The sequence below is a fragment of the Epinephelus lanceolatus genome, chromosome 8, assembly GCF_041903045.1.
Source record: "Epinephelus lanceolatus isolate andai-2023 chromosome 8, ASM4190304v1, whole genome shotgun sequence".
Taxonomy (NCBI): Eukaryota; Metazoa; Chordata; class Actinopteri; order Perciformes; family Serranidae; genus Epinephelus; species Epinephelus lanceolatus.
Genome location: NC_135741.1, coordinates 17,548,494 through 17,567,292, shown reverse-complemented (window position 1 = coordinate 17,567,292; position 18,799 = coordinate 17,548,494). Strand labels below are relative to the sequence as shown.

Sequence of the window (18,799 nt, the reverse complement as noted above, 5' to 3'; positions counted from 1 at the left end):
CTGTACTTAATGTGTGATGCTACTCAGCATGTTAACACGTTAAAATAGGAAGCCTGTTAGCATGCTGACGTCAGTCTGGTTTTCTTGTTTTAATGTACGTTTCAAAAGCCTTGGTGCACCTAATGTTTTCCACTGGTGAATCAAAATCTGCAAGTTTTACATACAGACTGGAATACCAATAAGAATACTAAGACTTTCTACCTCACATTTTTGTTTTATTCTTTGCTCATTTTGCTACCAGCCTGAAACACTAGATTCATTCATTCATTTTCCGTAACCGCTTATCCTGTTAGGGGTCACGGGGGTTTGAAGCCTATCCCAGCTGACATTTAGCGAGAGGCGGGGTACACCCTGGACAGGTCGCCAGACTATCGCAGGGCTGACACATAGAGACAGACAACCATTCATGCTCACATTCACACCTATGGGCAATTTACAGTCACCACTTAACCTGCATGTCTTTGGACTGTGGGAGGAAGCTGGAGTACCCTGAGAAAACCCACACTGACACCACCATGCCGCCCTGAAATTTTAGACCAGATTGCAATCACGAGTTAGTCTGGAACCTCATAGCTCATTTTTTACTTCTAAGGCCACAGACCAAAATGCCTCTGGACGTAACTGGACAGACCTAACCAATCAGAGCAATGAAACATGTGACGTAGCACTGAGCAACAGACAAATGTAAACTGACTACGGTGTGCAGAGATGAGCTGTGATGATGTAGCATCAATATGTCGCCGTTTTCTGATTTTCTTACCATGACATTCTTACCCTAACCTTAACTCATCTCACTCCTCTTGGCTGAAACCCAACCAACAAAGGCAGTAAGAACTAGCCAGAGGGAGAGTAAGGTGGATCACGCCAAAAATGACCCCTGGTATAAGGGTGCAAGAGCCAAAAATGACATCTAAAATTTTGTATGAAAAGCAAAGCTTCTTCAAGTTGTCAGTTGTTGTTTGAAACATAGCCCGTCTTAATATATTGGTTGTGACTGGTCCGGCCCATCTGAGGCTGGAAATCTGTCTGAAAACGATGGGGACCAGACGCATCTGCCAGAGCAAATAAAATGTTACCTGTCTCTCTTTCAATTTGAATATTCCTCTCTGCCTCCTTCCCACACTCTTGTCTGTTTCCTCAACAGGAATACCTGTATCCACTGAAGCGGTCTGTGTAGAGGAGCATGTTGTGACAGCCATGTCTCTGGAGATGGAGAAGACCATCACCAAGCTGATGTACGACTTCCAGAGGAACTCCACCTCTGATGATGACTCTGGATGTGCACTGGAAGAATATGCCTGGGTTCCCCCCGGCCTCAGTCCTGAGCAGGTAAATAAGCTCCAGCAATCATCACACACGCCTCTTCGCCGTCACTGCTGAGTGCTTCATTAGCTAATGCTTATTTTTGTCCGGCGTTGCCAGACTGTATCTAATCCAACTGAATCAGTCAGAAAAATTAAATTATTCGGACGATAAAGTATCCGTGGTGTTTTTTTTTTTAATAATTCCAAGATAGAAAATTCACTGATCTGAAAACAAGACAATGTATCATTATTGTTTTTAAATCCCCTTCATGGTGTTTTAGTCTGTTCAGTGGAGGAGGAGGAAGAGGAGGAGGGCAGGGGTGACACACCAATCACTGAGCTGTCAGGGGTTTCGTGGAAGAATAACTGTAAGGACATTTTTCAGCTGTCAGTGTTAAAGCTGACACTGTGTAGGAACCGAGTTCACAGTCAGATGGCAGAATGACAACCAGAACCGACATCATAAAGAGGAACCACAGACTGATTAGCTGATTGCTTTGTCTGAGGAACACATGAATAAAGCAAATGTCATCAAAATATGCAATTATGTATTTATCAACCTTTTATATATTCAAACGTGTAGGGTTATGTGGAGTCCCAGTTCACAGAAAGCAATGAGCACTTCACCTAATCATCATGAAGTAGATGATTATGACATCTCTCTAAAAATATGACAGAAATGTGTCACTTTAGAATTGTTATCATATTTTCCATTTATTGAATTTGTTATGCTAAGCCTCAATTTGTTCTGTAGTTTGTGTTTCCTTGCAAATTTAAACCCAGAGGAATGGAAGTAATTTGAGTCAGTGAATGTTTGGATGAATCTAATTGGAATTGTGTGGCACCGTGTTTATGCATCCAGGTTTCACAATTCCCTGTCTGTACTCATTTGCAGTTTAAATGCCTTTTAATTGCACGCATGACCAAGCTAATGTAATCAATTGTGCACATCCAAAGGAAAATAATTCCTTGTCATTTTTTAGTTTTGTGCCTTGTTACCGTCGGTTCTGACACGAGATGAACAGAGTTCTGTTTGGCTATATTGAGTCTAAACACTGCTGTCTTTATTTAGTAAGGTCAGCACTCCTACGGCTCTGTTAACACATGACAGGCTGGGCTGATAACAGTCATTTTCTCTAGTCAGCCATCTTGACAGGATGCTGAAAGAGGCTGCAGTCTCTCTCCTCCAACAGGGGGTGCAGGCAATTGTGGCTGCCTGTTGCTTTTTTTAAATGCACTTGAATGTAATGAATTTTAAGCCTGTCACTTCGAGTTTCTCTCCGCACAATGTCATTAATGTGAATTGCATTTAGTCTTGCAAAAGGAAATCATTACTTCAGTCGGTAGAGTTCATTCAGCTGTCAGGACTCAACATCGACTACTTGACTAAATTTTCTGTGACAATAAGGTTAATTTGTGGCTGACTGTGCCTGGCTGAACTGTTCACCACTGACCCTCTCGGACACAACCTCCAGTAGATACCAGCCGTATTAGTTACTTAAGGTTATCTAAATTATACTGTATATTTTCTTCTTTATCCTTCATTGTTGAAAACAATAGTACCTGGTGCCTATTAGAGTCATTTTTAGAGCTTTCGAATATTGGATTTGGTGAGATAAAGCTTCCCATAACTTGAAACAGAGCTGAAACTGTAAAATTTTGATAAGCGATTATCGTTAAAGATATACTACGCAGGGATTGTCAGTTACTGTTTGTAAACAGTCAAACGTGCTTGTAAGTACACAGCAAGTTACAATTGTGGCAACGTCACATTTGTTGTTATGAAAAAATACTAGACTGTATAAAATAATGGACATAGCTACATGATGTCACCTACTGCTTTGTGGACTCCTGTTTTGAAGGCTCAAGTTTGGCATTTCAGCCGTTGCCATCTTGGTTTTTTTGGAGCCAGAAGTGACCATATTTGGATGAGAGCTTGGTGCTCTGGAGGAGCAAGGGGTGGATCTTAAAGACTGCAGCGACGCTTTGCAGACAGTATGTCACTCAAGTGGCCCCGACCTTAAATATGCATAACTTTAAACCTTTAATAAAATGTAAACAGGTGGGTTAAATGAGAATTTACCTGCCATGCAGTTGTCATGAAGGGGAAATTAGCTATAAAGACCAAAACCGTCTTTTGCACTAGGCTATAAACATGTTATTTCTGCTGTAAAGTTGAGCATTTTAACATGGGGGTCTATGGAAACTGATTCACTTTTGGAGCTAGCCCCCAGTGGCCACTTTAGGAACTGCAGTTTTTGACACTTCTGCATTGGCTTCACTGTTCAGCCCCAGAGATTTCTGCTTGGTACATACACTGCAAGCAACTGTACTAATGTAGGAGTGTTACCTTTGTTGTAAAAAAAAAACTTTTGCAGGCTAACTGAGCTAACCACTGGCACCTTTCTGTCCAAGAGAAAACAGGCCAACTCTTCATCGCTCTTCATTGTCATCTTCAGTGCTCGTCACTAAAAAAGTCTACTCCAGATTCACTCTCATTTCGGAACAAGCTGTGCCTCCTTGGCGATTTGCTATATTCAAGTTTTTTGGCACTGTGTCCACGATTTACATAGCTTCCTCTTGGATGCATGCTGCTGCTACCTGGTCAGTCATTTTTTTTATGAAGTTCCAACCTCACCTGTGTGCTGTTTTTGTCTGGGGGTGAAACACAATAAGAAAATACAGGCAGAGGGCAGAGTCTCTGCAGATAAATACACCACCGCACACCTCTGAGAGGGACTTCTTTTATCTGCACATTGTTTTTTTTTTTCTTTTTAGGAAAATCCTGCATCGTATACCTCTAAAAACAAAACAAAATCACAAGTTCCACCTTCTCAAATCTGAATACTTGCTGGTTTACTCCATCTCCTATGATAGTAAATTGGAAACCTTTAGATTTTGGGCTGTTGGTTGAACAAAATAAGCAATATTAAGACATCACCTTAGGCTCTGGAAAATTGCAGTGGACAGTTTCACCAGACCAGGAACAAATAATTGATTATTCAGTGATGAAAATTATAATTTCTCACAGCTCTACGTAAGTTTGAGCCAAGCAGCAACCTCTGGAGCTGAAAAATGAAACCGACACAGAAGTGTCAAAACCTGCAGTTCTTTGAATGGCCGCTTGAGTTTGGCTCCAGAAGCCAGACAATCCCCTCAGACACTCTTTACACCAGAAATAATCAACAACAGCCTGGTTCAAAAGACAGTTTTTATCTCTATAGCTAATTTCAACATCCATGATGACTGGACGAAGTTGAATTTTTGCATAACTAACCTTTTAAATGTTATTAAGGCTTATAGTTATACATAATTAAAGGTGGGCAACTGAGTGACAGGCTGTCTACCGATAGTGTTCTCGACTCCTCAGTCAGCTCCAACTCTCGCTTCTCCACAGCACCAGCCTTTCGCCCAAATATGGTCCCTTCAAAACGGGAGTCCACAACGGTGACGTCACAGTAGCTCATCCATTATTTTATACAGTCTGTGGTTTAAGCTCAAAACACAGAGAAGCTATTAAGGAAAGTTTTAATGTGGTTTTGCCGTCTGAGAGTCAACAAAGAAAGATGAAGTATGGATAATCAGCTATATACTTATACCTGTGCTTTAAATCTTACCTGATCCTGTCTAAGCTCTTCTCATCTTAAGAGGCAGATTCTGGAGAAAGGTTCCTCACTTAAAACGACCCTAACTTGCGAACCCGTCATAAGGCTCAGTGTCACCCTCCTCAGCGTAGACTAAAACAAGTGGGTGGGTTATGGAGAATCTGAGGGGCAGCACTCAGAGACGCACTTCCCTTCCCTCCCGCTCTCCACCCCCCTGATTATGTAAATTGGATCACAACAACCTCAGCAAAATAGATCTTTACACTGCGCTGAACACTAGACCACTTTGTGTCAAAGGCTGTTTTGCTGAAAATCAGAGACAAGTGACAAGATTGCTTTCCTTTCTTTGAGTGTTTACTTCTCAAACACCAATCAAGGTTTTCTCCGTTTCACCCGCCAACATGCAAATACAAAAGGAGGTTCAGGCCGCGGATACCGAGCCCTACTGCGTCATGAATTCTAATTGCTATACGGGCATGGAGATTTCCTTTCAGCAATCTGAATATTAGCTGTTGAAAATTTAAAGCACCTGATGCTGTTCAAGGTTGTGTCTGCAGCAGCAGCAGCAGCGCAGTGCTGATTGTGCCACACACTGAATCTCAGACGCTAATTTCCAAGGGCAGGGATGGTGGAGGGCGAAGCAAAAACAAATTCTATTGGCATGAAGACCATGGTAAATTCATCTCAAAGTCATTTCAGATTCATTTAGGTGGGTTTGTCACCATGAAATAATGAAATAATGTTTAATAATGAAAATCAAAATGATGTAGAATAGCCTACCTTTAACTGTAATGGACACAGTGTGACTCAGTTACCACCGTGTGAGTCAGATTTTTATCATATGTAAAGTGACTGTGAGCAATATTTCTATATCAATAATGGATCACATGGATTCTTGTACGTAAACACTGTCTTTGTGAGCACCTTTCAGCTCATTGACCTTATTTCGGAAAAAATATGTTCAGTAGTTAACAGCAAGTGACAAATTATTTTTTGATCCTGTTTGAATTGTGACATGAGTGCGTTGGTGTAGACGTTCTGGGACACAGTGTCAAGTTCTGCCTGTTACACACATTGTCTTCTTTCAAAACACACTTCCATTGTCACAGGGAATTTACCATTTACATATAGTTTCTTTCAAAATAGACACACTACGTCGGTACAACAACAATGTTTTTTTTCCTCCAACAACTAACGCACGTGGTTGGGTTTAGGCAACAAAAGCAAGGTTTGGCTTTAGAATCTTACGGGACACGAGCACCACTCTCTCGAATGAAAGTCGGTGTTTGTTGGACCCATCCACCACCCCTCCCAACTGAACTATAATGGCGACGCTTAAGGACGGCTTTTTTTGTCAGTGTCTGACGCCGCAGGTCACTGCCCAAAAGCCGGATTTCGACTGCTTCGGGGTGAGACCAGGTTGTAAAATTAAGGAGGTAAAAAAGGTGATATATTGACATCGTATTGCTTATCGGTCAAATGAGTTGTTACATATCCGCATGTCAGATATTGCCAAAATTATGTCCTTTTTCATCCACTACTGTTATGCAAGTATTAGCTAAGCAGTAGGCGTCACTGTGTCTCCTGTCAGGTGCCATTATACAACTGAAGGAGACAAATGCACAACAAGACGGAAGTCAAAGACCGCCAGTCAAACCTCAAACGAAGGAAAACAGTTGATATATGATAATGAAGAGCACACCAGACAAGAGAGTGGAAGAGTTCTGGTTCACACATACAGAACCTGTTGTTTTCTGCCGCCATTTTTCATCTCTCCAGTGGAGCAGGGGCTTGAGTGACACTTGAGTCGTGATTTCTGTACATCATCATTTATTTAATGACTCTGCTTCCATTGCTCTTAGTTGGACTGACCTTTTATTGATACACCAACTTTTCCACCTCCCCCAAACATGTGCAAAGTGAGTCTTTGAACAGAAAATCTCGCACCCTGCTCTTGCTCAGCTTCACAATTTATTAGTAACATTTCAGTCCTCCTGGACCTTCATCAAGAGTGTTCAACACCATTATATCCAACACTGAGCTTAAATAGAAACGGCCCCACCCATTTTTCAGGTGGGCACAGGTGTGGGGGAGTTAATCAGCTGTGGGTGTGTTTCTCAATAATTGAAAACAGCCTGTGCACCATATGACACATATCCCACAAACGAAAGAGCAAGGAAACAAGAAAAACATTGGAAAAAAAACTAAAAAAATCTAGAAAACCCAAGCTCCATACACAATAAATGCTATTTTTAAAGATTATTGACAAAAAATGTTGATGTTATGAATATCCAGGAGGACCGAAGCATTAGTATTTCTGTCCAAAGACTCAAGTGATATTTTCCCACGCACCTGCATCTAAGACAGTTGGATGATCAAATACCTTTCTTCAAACTATTATATGCAAATTGAAATTGCACATAAAAACAGGTGGATGGAAACACACCCAGTGAATGCAGGTTTAATGTTTGAATATCCTGTTTATTTCAGGTCCATCAGTATTATAACTCCTTACCAGAAGAGAAGGTCCCTTACATCAACAGCCCTGGAGAGAAATATCGCATCAAACAACTGCTTCACCAGTTGCCACCACATGACAACGAGGTAAAACATTTTTTAACAGCAAATGTTTATCTTTGTTGTTTTGACTTACATAAGCATTTTAGTGCTTTTGCCAATGCCTGATGATGAACCGTGTTGTTCAGGTGCGTTACTGTAACTCACTGGACGAGGAAGAGAAGCGAGAGCTGAAGCTCTTCAGCAACCAACGGAAGAAGGACAACTTGGGCAGAGGAAGCGTACGTCCGTTCCCTCTCACCATCACTGGGGCAATCTGCGACAAGGTAAAATCAACAACTGGTATTTTGTCCTCCGTCTCACTCCCTGAAGACATCCACAAGCAAGCCGACAACTTTTAAAGCTTGTGTCTAAAGAAGTTTAATTTTCTGTCCTATCTGTATAATTCAGCCCAATTTTCAAATTATACTCCCGGGTTTTGCTCGACTGGGCTTTCTTTTGATCAGATAGATGAAAGAGATATCAAGTAGAAAACATTTCAATCTTGAAAAGATCATAGTTATTTCAAGTGTCATCTTCTCACCCTCCATCTCCACATCTCACAGTGTGTATTCTACTTTTTCTCTGCCTCTTGTCCTACCCCTACTTTATGCCTTACCTTTTATACCTCTCCTCTTGTCTCCTTTCCTTCCTTTCCTCTCCTCTCATCTCCTTTACTTTCTTTTTCTGATGTTTCCTCTCATCTCCTTTCCTTTTATTCCCTCTACCCTCTTTTCCTCTCATCTGATTTCCTTTCCTTTCCTTTCCTTTCCTTTCCTTTCCTACAGTGTGGTGGTCAGATAAATGGAGGGGACATTGTGGTTTTTGCTGCGAGGGCCGGTCATGGAAAATGCTGGCACCCTCATTGCTTTGTCTGCAGCATGTGTGAGGAACTGTTGGTGGATCTCATCTACTTCTACCAGGATGGCAAAATCCTCTGTGGCCGGCACCATGCCGAGAGGCTGAAACCCCGCTGCTGCGCCTGTGATGAGGTGCGCCTGTCTGGGCCTGGAGCCCTTCAGGGTTGGAAATGGCTGAATGGTTCATAGCTCAGAGACTTGGACGTGGTTAAAACTGGTCTGGAGAGAAAAGATGTCTCGGTATTCTTGCCATGTCTCAGAAAGTCTTCTTGTTTTCTCACCGTAATATGCGGCAAGCTGGCCTGAGATAACAATAATAATAACATTGGCCACAGTACTCGGCACTAATTAAAGTCTGCTAAGGTTTGTTTACTTAAAGAGACAGTTCACCCTAAAATAAAAAAAATACATATTTTACCTCTTACCTGTAGTGCTCTTTATTAATCTAGATTGTTTTGGTGTGAGTTGCCGAGTTTTGGAGATATCGGCTATGGAGATGTCTGCATTCTCGCTAATACAATGGAACCAGATGGCACTCAGCTTGTGGTGCTGAAAGCACCAAAAAATAAATTTGAAAAACTCAACAGCAATGTGTCTTTCCAGAAATAATGACACAGTTACTCAAGATAATCCACAGACTTTGTTTTGAGCAGTTTCATGTAGGGACTATTTTCTTTCTACTGAACTACACCTGCCAACTGTATCACCACACAGAAGGAGGAGTGCATCTACTCATGGACGAGAGGCGCCTGCTTGTGAAAGCGACAGATGTAAAATGAATGGTGTCCTCCTCGGCTGGGCTGTAACATAAGCTAGCTCATTCGTGTTAGCTAAGCTAGCACAACACAGGTACCTCAAGCTGAGGGCCATTTTGTTTCATTATATTGGAGAGAAGACAGGCATTTCTATGGCCGATATCCCTAATACTCGGCAACTCACACCCAAAAAAATCTAGATTAATAAACAGCAGGTATTTTGAATTTTGGTGTGTCTGTCCCTTTAAGGTATAGCAATATGCAGTATTCCAGGGGTCCACTTTTATTCATATGAATTGTCAGATTGTTGTTTGTTTGGTAAATTATTCTGTACTCACGCGTTTGTCTGGTGTGATGTCAAGATTTCTGTCAGCTCTGAAAAGCAAGGTGATTTTTTTTATGAGCATTGTTGGCCAGTATCCTATGTATGTGTCATAAACAACGTTGCCGACATTTTTTTTCTTTAACCTTGCCTCTCAGGGTTTTCGTTAGCTGGTGTTGAAATATAGTGAGCAGTTATTATAGAAACAATAATTCTGGAAATAGTTTCAAATCCTACATCCAGTTTAAAGGTCATAAAAGACATTTAGGAGGGATTTTATTAGATTAACTGGAAACCCAATGGTTTTTCTTTTGGATGGCATATCCTAGAGATATATCGGGACCTCACCAAGAGGGAACTCTGATGGGTTATGAGGGGAATAAAAAAGAAGAAAAAAGCTGTTGTTGTCCATAAAATACTGCTTAGTTTTTCTTTCTAGTCTTTAAAATTATGAAACAAGAGAGGGGGAAAAGTTACTTGCAACATGTGACGATGGGTTTACAAGAAGACATTGCTTCATCTTAAGGTGTCATAGGGCAAAAAGGATAAGAACCACTGTCCTAGGGGTGATACAAAATATTATGAAGATAACAATGGGCCACAGATGGTGCCCTGAGGGACTCAAACATCAGCACTACACTAGATTATTTTTCTTCTTCAGCAACATTAAATTCATCTCTGCAAACAGGTGTAAAACTGCTTCAAAACCAGCTCAAATTTTCATGTAATCTCTGTGATGAATATCCTAGCTGATGAGTGTGATGTCTTTGTCATGCAGATAATCTTTGCTGATGAATGCACTGAGGCAGAGGGCAGGCACTGGCACATGAAGCACTTCTGCTGCTACGAGTGTGAGACCACCCTCGGCGGCCAGCGCTACATCATGAAGGACGGAAGGCCACACTGCTGCAACTGCTTCGAGTCCCTTTACGCAGAGTACTGTGACGCCTGTGGAGAGCACATAGGTACAGCACATGTTTAATTGCTGCTTTGAATCCTCCAACATGTATGAACCGTTACAAAAACACACCAACATGATTTTTTAACACTAACATCCTGGAAAAAAACAGCCATTTATTGTAAGTGTGGGTGTTATCAGCTCTGTGAGCCGTGCCACAGCTGTGGAGAGGCGGAGTCAGTGCAGTGAGATGTGGATAGTTATTATCATCCCAAGCTCCAGTAACAGTGAAAGAGTGTGTTTCAGAGGATGCTCCCATGATGTATCCAGATGGGAGCTGTGAAAGATGATTACTTCCACTTGCTGGAGAGCAGGGCTGGTGAAATGTATTCGCACCATCACAAATTGAGCGATCATGTATGGGCACAGAATCACAAATGTTTTCCTTTAGGAGGAAAAAAAAGCTCTTTTTTCACTCCATTTCAGCACTAAGTGGCAATTCTGACAAAAATGAGCTTAACCTACTGGCTAATGGCTAAAATGAGACTGTGGGTTGTGTTCATTAGCAGCTCAGACTTTGTAGAATAACATTTTTACAGTAGTACTGGCAAAAGCTGCCATCACATTACCTTTGTTAAGCAGCTAATGCTGGACCCCATGTGTATTAACTAATATACCTGCTTATGGTATGTTTTTTCCCATCTTATCAAAAGGCATTGATCAAGGCCAGATGACATATGATGGGCAGCACTGGCATGCAACTGAGGAGTGTTTTTGCTGTGCCCGTTGCAAGCGCTCCCTGCTGGGCCGCCCCTTCCTGCCAAAGCAGGGGCAGATATTTTGCTCACGGTCCTGCAGCGCTGGACAGGTGGGTGACCAAATATATGACTTATTTATATATGTTTTGAAGGAGACATTCAGTAACTGTATTAATCCCTTTTATTTGAACCAATCAGGATCCAGATGAATCCGACTCCTCAGACTCAGCCTTCCAAAGTGCCCGTTCCCGTGAATCCCGCCACAGCACCAAGATTGGCAAAAAGGAGCGCAGGAATGCTGAGCAGGAGCGGCGGAGTTCTGAGGGCCGCCAGTCAGCTCCTCCACCCATGCCCGACCGTCTGTCTGCTGAAATCGATCCCCTCTCTGTTCAGATGGACCGCTTAAGCCTCTCATCTAGCCAGACCCCGAGCAGGACGCCAAACCGCACGCCCAGCCGCACTCCGAGCCGTGCCCCGAGCCTTAACCAGGTGTGGATGAGCCGGGATGACCCCTACGTCCCTGCTGCCTATGAGGGCCCCCAGAGGGAACCCTCCCCCACACCAGCACCCATACATTTGCTGGGTCAGTGTAACCCGAGGCAGGGCTACAACCCCAACGCAAACGCTCAGACTGCTGCCAACGGAGGGAAGAGGCCTGATTCCTGGGGGAAGGAACAAGGCAACGCCAAGAGGACCCCTATGGCTGCTCTGAGGGGCCACTCCTTTAATGAAAACTGGACCCACCACAGCCAGGATGAGTTCAGGCCCAACAAGCTACGCACCCAGATGAGCTTCAATGAGATGTCTAGCCAGAACCAGGGCTTCTCCGACAAGAGGAGCATCAGCCTGCACGGATTCCAGAGAGACGGCAGACCCCCGCTGACCAGGAGGAATCCCATCAATGCCATGAGCTTCAATGAGCCCCTCACTCCTCTAGAGCAGACTCCTCGTGGATCCATGGACTCCCTCACTATGTCCAATGCGACAGGTACAGTGATGTAAATGACACAGTGTGGTACAATAAAATATATATTACCAAATTCAGTGAAAATCTGACATGTACTTTATTTTTATTTTAGCAGGCAACTCTCTGGATGGGGTCACTAAGCGTCAGGAGCATTTGTCCAGGTTCTCCATGCCTGACCTGAGCAAGGACTCGGGCGTGAATGTGTCTGAAAAGAGCAACATGGGCACCCTCAGCTCCTCAGTCCAGTTTCACAGCACAGAGTCACTGTCCTCTTCTCGCCCCTACAACAATAACATGTACACTCCACTGAGAGTTGGCTACCCTCTGCAGTACTGGGATGGCCCGCAGCCGCTGGGCTTCGACAGCAAAGGTCACGTCGGGGTGATGGGCAGCAGTGGAAACCTGCGGATGGCTCCTATGAGCGACAGAATGCCCCGCCGACGCATCAGCGCGCAGGAATCCGTGTCACAGCAACAGCAGCCACAACCAAGACGCCGCAAACACCACCGTGGGAACCATGGTAATGGGCAGCACCGCAGTGGGCGCCACCACAAACGCTCTCGCCGCTCCCGCTCTGACAATGCCCTGCACCTGGTGGCGGACCGGCCTGCTCAATTGGTAGAGCTACCCTACCGCCGCGTCCAGGAGGATTATGATCGCTTCCCCTCTGGTAGCGCTAATCGGGAGTTGTTTGGTCTGGATCCTGGTGGTTACAGACAGCAGCCCCACCGGCCCTGCCCCCGCACCACCTCTGATCTCACCCTGCAGAATGCTGGCTGGCAACCTGTGGGGCTGGGTGGGCCATGCTGGGGCGATGGCTACATGGAGGCTGCTGACCCCTGGTGCTCCAGCTGCTCCTCTTCCTCCGAGTCCGAGGGAGACGAGGGCTATTTCCTGGGTGAACCCATCCCTCGGCCCGTGCAGCTTTGCTACATCAACAACGAGGAGCTGCGCCATCGCTACAGCCCCTCTGGGATAACTGGCCATCATGGACCTCTGCACGGACCGATTCATGGCCAGCTGCACACCCGCCAGAGGAGGAAGAGCAAAAACTGCATAATTTCTTAGATATAGAGCAAAGAGATAGTTAGGGATGAGCAGGGGAGTGAAAGAGATGAGAGAAAGAGAGGTAAGGAGACGGTTAAAGCAACAGAGAGGTGGAACAGAGGGAGTGGGAAGGTGAGAGTGAGACAGATGACAGCGAGAGTGAAAAGTGTGTACGTGTATGTGTGTGTATATGTGAGTGTGTGTTGGGGTTGAACAGAGAAAAGGCCTATTTTCTGTGCTTGTGAGCTTACACAACTCTACACCGGGTAGTGTTTGTGTACACCTACACAGAATGATCTAATCATAAGAGGAAGCTCAGCTGGCTTACACAACAGAAATGTTTACAATGATGGAGATCAACTCCTGATGGTACCAGGATGCACTGATGAATTTGACTACTAAATATACCGTGGTCAAGGTAAATAACCCGATGTATGTGCGTGTCTGTGCGTGAATCCATGTTTACAGAGAGACTGAACAATTCCTTTACAGTCTGAAAAAAGGGAAGTACAACTGGTCAAACCCGCAGCGATGTGACTGTTGATGTCGCAGCTCAGTGATCCAAGCCCTGGGCAGTAAAACTTATTCTATGTGGACAAACCAGAAATTGTGTTGGGATAGTGAAAGTTACGTGCTAGATTCCAAGCTATGTCATTGTTTACCTCAGTGGAATCCAAATGCTGCTGGAATATAGTGTTGGCTCGCTAGCCCTGTTATCACCTTGTACAAATAGTCTGTTGAACTTTGTGCTCTACATAGCCAGCTCTCCATGCTTTACCAAGGACAGAGCGCCGGCCCGGACAGCCTCTGCTCCTTGACCATTCAGGCACAGTAACGTCAGGTATGGTCCCGTTTTCTCTTCTGCAACATGCTTTGTTTTTTGAGAGTTACCCTTAGATAATTAAGAATTATAATAATAATATTAATAATATTATCACTAACAATAATAATGCAAACTATAATTATGAGAATATTAAAGAATAATACCTGTTAAATGTATATATAGTAATAAACTTAATAAAGTAATGGATGGAGTAATGTAAATGTTCTGTACATATGGTCTTAAATATTTATATATTTTGTAACTAAAGAATCATTATTTGTATAACATGATGTAGAGATAGGGAGACTTGCATGTTGATTTGTTGTTGTTGTCTCATACTGAAAATAAAGTGTACTTCAATGAACAACCAGAAAGTTGTATCAAAAGTTGTTCTGATTGGTCAGCTTGAGTGACACCAGTTGTGCACCAGATCCACACTCCAGACTACTTTTAAAAGGACAGTTCACTCCAAAATCAAAAATACATGTTTCCTCCTACCTGTAGTGCTATTTATCAGTCTAGATTGTTTTGGTGTGAGCTGCCAAGTGTTTGAGTTATCGGCTGTAGAGATGTCTGACTTCTTTCCAGCATTAAGGAACTGGATACCACTCAGCTTGTGGTGCTCAAAGTGCAAAAAAACAAAAAACTCAACAGCAATGTCTCTTTCCAGAAATCATGACCCAGTTACTCAAGATAATCCACAGACCTTGTTGTGAGCAGTTTCATGTAGGAACTATTTTCTTTCGACAGACTACATCCCCCAACCGCATCACCATGCAGAAGGTAGAGTGCATCTACTCATGGACAAGAGGCTCGTGCTCATGACAATACGAAATGTAAACATTATTGGCGTCCTCCATGCCTGAGCTGTAGAGGAAAGTCTCACTGCAAAGTCGTCAAAATCTGGTGTTTGGGCAGTGACTTTCGGTATCAGAAAATAATGAAAAAAGGCATCCTTTAATGTTGGCATGATACGCAGCGGGTTGCCATTGTAGTTTAACGGCGCCCGGTGGCGTCAGGGGGAAACGCAGTGGGACAAGAACAAAAGTTAAGGCTGGCAAAGTGTGAATGATGCGGGTGTGAGGGGTGGTGGATGGGTCCAACAAGCACCAACTTTCACATGAGAGAGCAGTGTTCGCATCCCGTAGGATTCTAAAGCCAAGCCCTGTTCTTTTTTCCGAAACCCAACCACTTCCTCTTGTTGCCTAAACCTAACCGTGTTTTTGTTGCCTAAAGCCAACCATTTGTGTTTGTCACTGAAGGCAAAAAAACATCAATGTGCGGTGTTGTACGGATGTAGTGCATTTCTTTTGAAAGAGACTTGTGTAAACCAGTGGCGGCTGCTGGTCTTTCAAGGAGGGGAAGCTCATTTTCGGCCTACATCATAAAATGTGTCCGTTTATTTATATGTAAATTCTACCCTCTGGGGCTGCTGCGCGAGGCTAGTGTGACCGCCTGTGAGTGCTTTGGGACGGTGGAGGGGCTCACAGCAGCACCCGCTGCTCGTTGGGGACAGTAACTGCAGAGCAACAGAAGTCACAGTCTCCAAACACGAGTACAGTCTCCAATAAAAAGATGCTACATTTGTCGCTAGTCGTTTTTAACAAAGAAAAAGTCACTAAGAGGATTGGAGAAGTCTCCAGATCAACTCGGAACAATGGAATGAAACTTGAAAAATGCTCCGGTGGTGGTTTACATTTCAAGATGATGATGATTCGCTCATTTCGCTGTCAATCAAAAAGGGATTCAGCCTCAGACAGATCATCCAATCATCATGCAGAAGCCCAGCGTCCAGGCCAGCTGAGGCCAGCCCACTGCCCCATAGACCCCCAGAGAGGCTGAGCGTCCGATGGGCAGGACAAAACCGAGCATTTATCCAATGACTGTCTAGTTTCACTGCAGTGGAACAACCCACTCTATGCTTCCCCATTGAAGTCTTTGGACGCTGAGCTTCCACTGTTTAATGCACTGTGACGCTACAGGAATGAATGAGAAGAAAGTCGTGTCAGTGACCTGTGATAAGTAGCTGATTCTGAACTAAAGTTGAACGCGTTCTAGCGCATATTTAGTCAATGAAATGTAAACACAACAGTACATATTGGACCACTTATTTTTTGACATTTTAGGGGAAGCTGAGCTTCCCTTGCAGTCTTAAAGCAATTGCTACTGGTGTGAACATTCAATTCCTTGTGACAATGGATGTGTATCTCAAAAGAAGAAGACCTGACACAGTGTCCCAGAACGTCAACAACCAATGCACCCAGGGTACCTTGCACGTTGTATGTGGACGTGGAAAGTGCATGACCAAATGTCAATATGTGAAGAGATCAGAGTGAGAATGTGTTGAGCTATAACATTAGCTATCTCAGCGGTGCGAGGTGAGCTAGCTGTAGATGCACTCTTCCTTCTGCGATGTAATTTAGTAGGGGTAAAAAAATAGTTACACTATATTTGAGAGAAGACAGACATCTTTACCGCCAATATCTCCAATACTCGGCAACACACACCAAAATAATATAGACTGATGAATAGCACTTCAGGAAAGAGGAAAATCTGTACTTTTGATTTGAAGGTGAACTGTCCCTTTAAGTAGGGAAGGGATCTGACGAAGGAAGTGTGCATCTACTGCTAACTCACCTGGCACCACTGAGCTAGCTAATGTTACAGCTCAGCCGAGGAGGACGACATTACTGTACATATCTCGTGCTGTCATGAGCACAAGCCTCTTGTCTATGAGTGGATACATGCTTCCTTCTGTACGATAATACAGTTTGGTAAAAAGGGAATTGTTCTTACATGAAACAACAAGGTCCGTGGATTATCTTGAGTAACTGGCTCATGATGAGGAAAAACATGTATTTTTTGTTTTAGGATGAACTGTCCCTTTAAGAAGGTTTTGCAGTGTGCTCACACTGGGGGAAAGTAACTCAGAAAAGTCACCATGACATTACACACTGTAGATCTTTTGTCATGACAGATATTTTGACTTGTCATAGCAGGAGGAGCACAGGTGAAACTAATTTAATCAACAATGGTTCAGTTCCATCAGGTGTCCCAGTGAGCCAGCGTGCACAATACCAGGACCCTGGAACCGTCTCATCTATATGGAATGCAGCTGTTTTTAATTTGATCAATTATACCTGCTGCTTTTCCAACCACGACGTGCCAGAATGTCTGCTGTGAAAATGGTCTATTGTACGGCACAATTCAATGCTCAAGGGAAATTGAGAGGCTGCTCACAGGTGCAGAAAAAAAAAAGCAATAGCCACAAAGTGCAGCTGAGGCTGATGGGAATGTCATTAATTTTGCAGGTTTTTGGTTATAAACCCCACAGTAATTTGACCCAGTGATGGAGCTAGGAGAATAATAAGGAGATAACCAAAGTTATTTGGATACATCCCAAGGAAGCATGGAAATCTGAACCAAATTTCATGACAATCCATCCAGTAGTTGTTGAGATATTTCAGTCTGGACCAAAGTAGTGGACTGTGTCATTAGCATGACTAAAAATATGTATTAAACCTTTGAAAAACATTTTGTTTCTCTTTGTGAAATTTAATGGGAAGTGGCTTTTAAAAGTATGTCGATTTATTTTTGTATACTAATGATATGACAAATAACACACACTGAATACAGTTAGTATGTAGTATCAAATGTTCTCCTTGTTAATGCCAGCCAGTGATCACAATAGAGCCTGACAGATACTGGATGTTTAATTGGGCTGATTCTGACATCAGTAACAAAAGAGAAGCACGTCATCCGATATTTGTTTCTCAACATAAACACAAATATTTTTATATGGATACTGAAATTTCTTAGTTTAAAGGGGCGCTACAGTGATTCAGCATGTCCATAAAGATAGGAGACTTAGATTGAAAAATAATGAGGCCAAGATACCCAACTTTTATTCCCTGGTGCGGGGCAAGCTCCAAAAACCCTATGACCTACAATTCCCATGATGCAACAGGACAGCATCTTTCATTTAACCCTCCATGCCTGGTAAACACCTGCCTTTCTGTCCACACCTCCAGATTGTTACCTTTCTCTTTCTAGTAATGTAGTACTTTGTATTCATTTTATAGCCCCCAAGCCTTAGTGAGATAACACTGATGACATCACCATGACATCATCAGGGTTTTTTTTAGACTTGACAACGCTCCCACAGAGCCACAGAAGAAACTGTACAGCAGTTTCCACAGGCTGATTATGATGAGTAAACCGAACTTAGTGTGTAGGATCGGCCTTTAAAATTAAATGTTTACAGAGCAGAAGATTTTATGGTTGGAAATTTTACTTGTCTGGTGTGTTCCTGAATAACCTCAAATCTATCTAAGGCATTTCAGTGCTGTGACTTCTTGTTATTTATTGGCTAATATAAATATTTCTGATAAACAGATACTGGCCCTGCTGATGTACAGACCAGGGACAAATTAAACGAAAAGCCTGAATAAAAAAGTGGGGATAAATATCACTCAATGGTTTGGTGAGGTTGAAAATGACATGAATACAATGCTACAGCATATACCGTAACCAGCCCAGTTGTTGGAAAAAAAAAAACAATCTCTATCAGAATAATCTGTATTGTTTTGCTTTCCAGGATCAGCTAATCCATTTTATTTTTGTACCAGTATTTCAAGGCAATATTGGATTGGGTTACTCTGATCCAGATACAAACTTTCGGAGATTACCAAATCCAATAACAAACGTCATACATTGGACTGCATACAATATGGTCACTGACTATGAAAAGAACGACAAGTAGAACAGTCAGCGTTGGGTCACTTGAAGTGTTTTTCTTTAAGAAGTCAGCATGGGAGATGCAATATAATCGATAAATGTAAGTTAAAATGAAGCAATTTTTGTTTTGTATCTCAGCTGTTGGGCGGATAATTTTATGGGAACAA

The 18,799-nt window shown here is 43.0% G+C and overlaps 1 protein-coding gene across 2 annotated transcripts in view; it reads left to right on the top strand.

Moving 5' to 3' along the window:
* LOC117258946 (prickle-like protein 2) overlaps nucleotides 1-18,799 on the top strand; it is a 64,850-nt gene extending 46,051 nt beyond the window's left edge. The window contains exons 2-10 of one of the 2 annotated variants that reach the window (XR_013491938.1): nucleotides 1,145-1,329; nucleotides 7,400-7,513; nucleotides 7,615-7,752; nucleotides 8,254-8,457; nucleotides 10,181-10,367; nucleotides 11,014-11,168; nucleotides 11,257-12,046; nucleotides 12,138-13,913; nucleotides 16,936-18,799. Coding sequence is in view for 1 of the 2 variants with exons in the window: in XM_033630202.2 (XP_033486093.1) it covers nucleotides 1,198-1,329; nucleotides 7,400-7,513; nucleotides 7,615-7,752; nucleotides 8,254-8,457; nucleotides 10,181-10,367; nucleotides 11,014-11,168; nucleotides 11,257-12,046; nucleotides 12,138-13,093 (2,676 nt within the window). In the remaining variant the exon portion in view is untranslated. Of the gene's footprint in view, nucleotides 1-1,144; nucleotides 1,330-7,399; nucleotides 7,514-7,614; nucleotides 7,753-8,253; nucleotides 8,458-10,180; nucleotides 10,368-11,013; nucleotides 11,169-11,256; nucleotides 12,047-12,137; nucleotides 14,270-16,935 lie in introns of those variants that run through there. The other variant, XM_033630202.2, reaches the window with a different exon arrangement.